Source organism: Panulirus ornatus, chromosome 58 (assembly GCF_036320965.1).
Source record: "Panulirus ornatus isolate Po-2019 chromosome 58, ASM3632096v1, whole genome shotgun sequence".
NCBI classification, from domain to species: domain Eukaryota; kingdom Metazoa; phylum Arthropoda; class Malacostraca; order Decapoda; family Palinuridae; genus Panulirus; species Panulirus ornatus.
Window position 1 is genome coordinate 8285892 of NC_092281.1, and position 6000 is coordinate 8291891.

The 6000-nt window shown below is 37.1% G+C and overlaps 1 protein-coding gene across 2 annotated transcripts in view; it reads left to right on the forward strand.

The window, feature by feature from the left end:
* The window catches only part of LOC139766921 (opioid-binding protein/cell adhesion molecule-like), a 214629-nt gene extending 210332 nt beyond the window's left edge, over positions 1 to 4297 (forward strand). For both annotated transcript variants that reach the window (XM_071695960.1, XM_071695961.1), the window contains exon 9: positions 1011 to 4297. In XM_071695960.1, coding sequence (XP_071552061.1) covers positions 1011 to 1135 — 125 coding nt within the window. In that variant the 3' untranslated portion in view covers positions 1136 to 4297. The remainder of the gene's footprint in view (positions 1 to 1010) is intronic.
* The last annotated feature ends 1703 nt before the right edge of the window (positions 4298 to 6000 follow it).

A 6000-nucleotide genomic window follows, 5' to 3' on the forward strand; every position in this document is an offset into this window, starting at 1 on the left:
TCTTATTCAGTATTGTAAGTATAAGTTTACATATATTTATTCAATCTTCATTACTTATCGTGTCTAGATATCATGTCAGAGAACATGATGCATATATTCAAATAGAACATCTTTTCCAAAATTTACATTTTCTATAAAAGAATATTATCTTTGGTTTATGAATACTGTTTTCTACATATGAATTCTGGCTCTCATTACTGTAAAAACTACACGTTTTATATATTTCATATACTTTTGTTGTTGCCTGTCACTCCCAGGTAATATTTTGTGGGTATTACGTTCACATTCAAAGTAAATTAGAAAACAAAATACCTTCAGCTTTTAATTTTGAAACAGGCATTTTCTTTTTTGACTCAGAAAAAAATGAATACCCTTAATTATTGACTGTTTTTGTTTTCTTTTTGTAATTTTGTATTTCCCGAAAAGTTTTATCATGCTGAATAAAGGTCTCGATTGCAACAAAATTTTATAGGCTAATTAATTGGTATCAACCATTTTGAATATTAAACATTGTTATTAAACGCTATTTCTCCTCAACTACTCTATTTTTTTCATAAGATCCAAAGCCCCTAATATCTGTCATCTGATACACTGCCACTACCTCTATTGCCACTACCACACAGCCTCACCATCGAATCCACTACTACTAACTTCGTTAAGCCGTCACTATCCTGTCAGTGATTTACACCAGCTGATCCACAGCCAAAACCCCGACTAAACCCGTCTATTCTCATTCCACACTGAGCCACCAACCACACCCTCACTACCATCAATCTCATTCTAACCATCAACTTTCCATTCACCCCCCCCCCCCCCCCCCACCTTCCCCTTTTCAACTTCCGCTCTAACCTCTTCCCAACCACAGACCAAACCCCCCCTTCCTCTCCCACGACCAACCACCCACCTACACACACACCCTACAATCACCCACTCACCTCGCCTAAGCAACTGTGACTAAAGCCTCTTGTGGTGTTCTTCCCCTCCTCTTCCTTCTTCCCCCCCACACACAGGAGAGCACCCGGCCGCTATGCAACACGGTTCAGGCACGAAGGACTTGTGTTCCCTCTCCCTCGTCATGGTCCTGGCTACCCTCACCTCCATACTGAACTGCCTTAGCGCCGCCCACGCGAGATGATCGGCTGGATCACCCGAGGGAGCCAACAGCCGAGAAGGTCAGACGGGAAAGGTCACCGGCGAATGATCGGAAACAGAGGAGGACGAAGAAGAACAAGACAGGCGGAGAGTGGTCAGATGTGTGGTTAGGGGGTCATTCAGGTCGTTTTGAACCCTTCTGACGTTGGCTCATTAGTGATTCATCAAGTGGATCATTTGTTTGTTTGTTTTTCTCTCCTATGACGGTCGGAGAGTCGCTGTTTCGCGTGTCAAGGGAGCGTCGAAGAAGAGGTGTTGCCTGAGGTACCGTAAGAAGAGACCATACATTAAGAACTGAAGATTTTGGTGGCTCGAGTTTCGAAAAAAAAGTGGAATTCGTGAAGCTTCAGTGAGTGTCACTGGATGAAAACGTAGGCTAAAAACACTCCTGTTTTTAGGCCTCCGTCAAAAACTAATTAACATTTTTCGAGTCGAACTCGATAAGCAGGCTAATTAAGCGGCAATAGTTGCACTAATGATTTAATGATGTGTTTGTGACGATATGTGACACTATGATACATGTATATATAAGTGACAATAACATCAAAACTATTGTGTAATGGAGAGAAAATGAATGGTGTTCGTCGTCTATGACATACACTCTCCAAATGGGGGAAAAAAAAAATGCGGAATCTAAATGCAAGTAGCATTTACTGACGAGCTCAGCTCTGGCCAAATAGACAGAAGTGAAATTCGAAGCCAAACACTTTAACAGTTCGCTCTTCCAAGACTCAGAACAAAACAAACCTAAAGACGTTAGGTTCAGATCCGTAGAAAAGATCTCACTTCCATGTGTCCCGAAAATTAAACAAAAACGATCCTGATTTTGAGCAGTGACTTAAATCCAGTGAAATGGGTCCCAAAAGTCACTGCTCGATTCCTTAGTGCTATGGTGTGGCGAATAACGTGGGGGAAAAAAAGGATATAGGATGGTGAAATAGTACGACATTCATTCCAAAATGTGTGGTGTCAGTGTGGTGAAATGTTCCCTAATCATAGCAGAACTCCATGATACATGGATGCCAAAGAAACAATCGGAGTTGTGGCGCGTCCACCTGACTCTGGCACCGTTAAGCAATCCTGCTCACCCCTAGTGTGTGGACTAGCAAGAAGGGGAAGCAAAGGAGCCATGGATCCTCAACATGTCTCCAAAATGGATGCGAAATCAAGCGTTGTGAGCTCAAGTCCTTCTTATACGAGGTTTGGAAAACGAAATGTGAGAAAAGAAAGTGAAGAAGATGGGAAGCATGTGTGTTGTTCATAAAAATCCATAACATGATGTTCAAATAGCCTTTGTGGAGACAGACGAGGAAAGGAAACAACAGAGTGAAATATGCACTTTATATGTAAATAGTGAAAATAATAATCAAGACAGACACAGTTAAATGAAAAAGTTAAAATAATTGTCAAATTTTGAAATCCTGTATAGGTTATACATTGCTATACATCTAAATGTTCGTAGCATCAATCATGGTGACTGTTTATTCAATCTTTTTTTTTTCTCTATAACTTAAAGAAAACTTGAGTATTCCATTATATGTTACGTGTACTTTTTAATTCAAATTCTTATATCCATCTAGTGACTTGTGGAGAGCAGAATATCCATCGATTCTACCGAATATCTTGAACGTCCTTTAAGTACACGAGTATGTCATTTGCTTTCCAGTAATTACGAAGAACTTGAAAAACGCTCCCTGGCGCATGGCAAGCTTGTACCCTAACAGCTGTGGAAACTATACTGTGAAAAGATCATTTTGACACTGAGATTTCCTATGACGAGATAGTCATTAACATTCCCAGAGAACATTGGTTAGGTCGCCTTCCTACAGGACATCTGTTGGTGGCCTAAAAATTTCAAGAGACAACAACTGTACTGTTTTCCATCTAGATCTTTCAGGTGATCTGTAAGATATGTAATATCATGGTGTGTGTGTGTGTGTGTGTGTGTGTGTGTGTGTGTGTGTGTGTGTGCATTATTTATGCGTTACATCCTGTGGTGTTACGTATATCTCGAGTGTTGTATGACCACCTGACGACTAACAGAAAAAGAAAAGAAAAGGAAATTAATCATCCACCAATTATTCTGAAAGGGATCCAAGTTTATATTATCAACTTGAAAGGTGAAATAATCGAAAATATTAAAACTGTAATGAAGGGAGATCATCGAACAAAGATAAATACTAAAGTAAAGAGAAAAAGAAAAAAAAAATGCTGCCACAAACACAAATAGTGAATTCTGATGGTAATTTAATCATATGCAGAAGCTCCCAAAACAGGAAGCGAAACGATTTAATTTGAACTGTAAAAATATTTCCTACACAAGCATTGTTTCTGAAACAGATTGATACTACTGCAATTTTATTAGCAAGGAAATATATATATATATATATATATATATATATATATATATATATATATATATATATATATATATATATATATATATATCATTGTTCTCGAAAATGAAAAATTCATAAAAAAAAAAACGTTTGACTTTGATGATACAATATATGTAAAAGAGGCTCAAATACGTCGTAAGTTGATACTGTTATCTAGCGGAAAAAAAAGAAAGAATATCTTTAGTTTTCCATTCCAAGGAGTGTGTACAGATTTGTGATACTTCCGCATCCATGATTTTTAACTCGTCAATCCATCTCCCTCTGACGGTGCAGTCGTCAATGTGGGTAAGGGGAGGGAAGGAGGGAAGGGGCAGGCGGTCGAGAATTCGACCCCCCCTTCTCTTACCTTTCCCCCCCCCCTCTCTCTCTCTCTCTAATCACTTTAATGAGAAAAAATGAAAAACTCTCTGCGGATTTTGAGTGTAGTTCAATTTTTAGACCATTCCTGTTTTGTGTTGATCGTATCCATGACAATATATGAATATATACATATAAATATTTTCTTTCCCCCCCCCCCCCCCCCCAATACTTCGTGAGTGTGGCGGACCTCTGAATGTACCAAACTCTATATGTCTCACAATCTCACAAGATGTGTTGTGAGGTAAGTGACATTCCTCCCCTCCCAACCTCCCATCCTATACTCCATATATACCTATCGTCGTGTCACGTATTACATATGTATGACGTCTGGGTGCTCGCAGTTTTCTCATATATATATATATATATATATATATATATATATATATATATATATATATTATATATATATATATATATATATATATATATATATATATATATATATATATATATATATATATATATATATATATATATATATATCTTTGTTTGTAGAGGAACTTGTAAAGTATGTTTGGTGCATAGGTACTATATTTTTTTCTCCCCTTCTTTGGAATTTGTTGTGGTGTGGAATATGCCTGTAATCCCCCAAGTTATATGAAATTATAAATTTTTGGTTTTCGGTTTGGTGTGAACGGGTGGGGATTATGGTCTCTTAGTAACGTGGGTAAGGTAGGGGTATTTGTGACCATGTTTGTGTAAAAAAAAAAAAAAAAAGCCATGACAATACGAGACTTGTTAGGGTAGATAACTACTTTATTTTTTTTCTAATGGCGTTTAGCAAAATTGAACAAGGCAAACATGGGGAGAAGAGAGAGAAAAAAAGAGAATAACACTGAAAATACAATCAATATACGTTTTTTGGTCACGTATGAAAATTTTGACAAAGCAAGCACGATAGACTGATGAAGAACGTCAAGAAATATTCAAAATACGAGGTATGAGACGAACAGTGACAGAAACCAACATGGTACTGAGGAGGCAACAATATGTAGGTTACACCATTGATTGATCAGTCAGCTCTCTACCCAGCACTGGCCTATATCTTAATGACTGCCTGTTTTCTGTTGGCTTGGTTGTTTGCTGTTTGGGGCTATGTCTAATCTACTGACAAGGATCGTTAAATCTACACCCAACAAACGGTGAAGCCTCAGCACCTTCAAGTATCTAAGATTGTTCTAAGACCAAATATAGTCCATCTCTGTATACATAAGGGTCATGCTTTCTTCGTCCGAACTTCAGTAATCAAATATTACGAGATTGAAGACTTCAAACAAACCATGAGGGAGAGGCAAAAGCTGCGGCAAGGTAAATGTGTTTGAATTAACCAATGAGTTTTTTAGTTTTAGGTTATCAAACTTGAATTTCGATGCTCTTTTGGATATGTTTCGATGCTCTTATGGATATGCTTCGATGCTCTTATGGATATGCTTCGATGCTCTTATGGATATGCTTCGATGCTCTTACAGATACGTTTCGATTCTTTTATGGATATATTTCGATGCTCGTATGGATACGTTTCGATTCTCTTATGGATACATATTTCGTCTTGTCTATTTCTGTGTTATGTGCCGAAGAGCACTGCTTCAGAATATATAAATGAAAGACTAAGAGAAACTGAGACATCAGTATTAAAATATCAAAATATTCACTTTATTCCGTCGACGACAACACAGTTTTAAATGTCGTCATAAACACGACTAATTTTTCTTTCTGTCTTTTTAGCTCTGCAATGAGGATATGATTTCAAAAGTCCACATACAAATGAGTGAATTAATATGTCAGTATATGATTTATGGAATAAAAAGTTTTCTACTTTTTCTCTGTTGTTCAGTTAATGCACTGAAAATAATACAGCTTTAGAAAGTCCATAACAAAACAGTCTGAAACATCTGTAAAAGAATGAGACGGAATAATGAATTTTGCAACGATGTATATGTAGAAATATAATAGCTAAATAACGTAAGATATCAATATAATCACAGAGAGAGCACAAGATCACTACAATCGAAGGTACGAATTTTGAATGGAGGAAGTGAAATACAAGTTCAGGTGCAGACGAATTGATAAAGTTTGTAAAGAAAAAAAT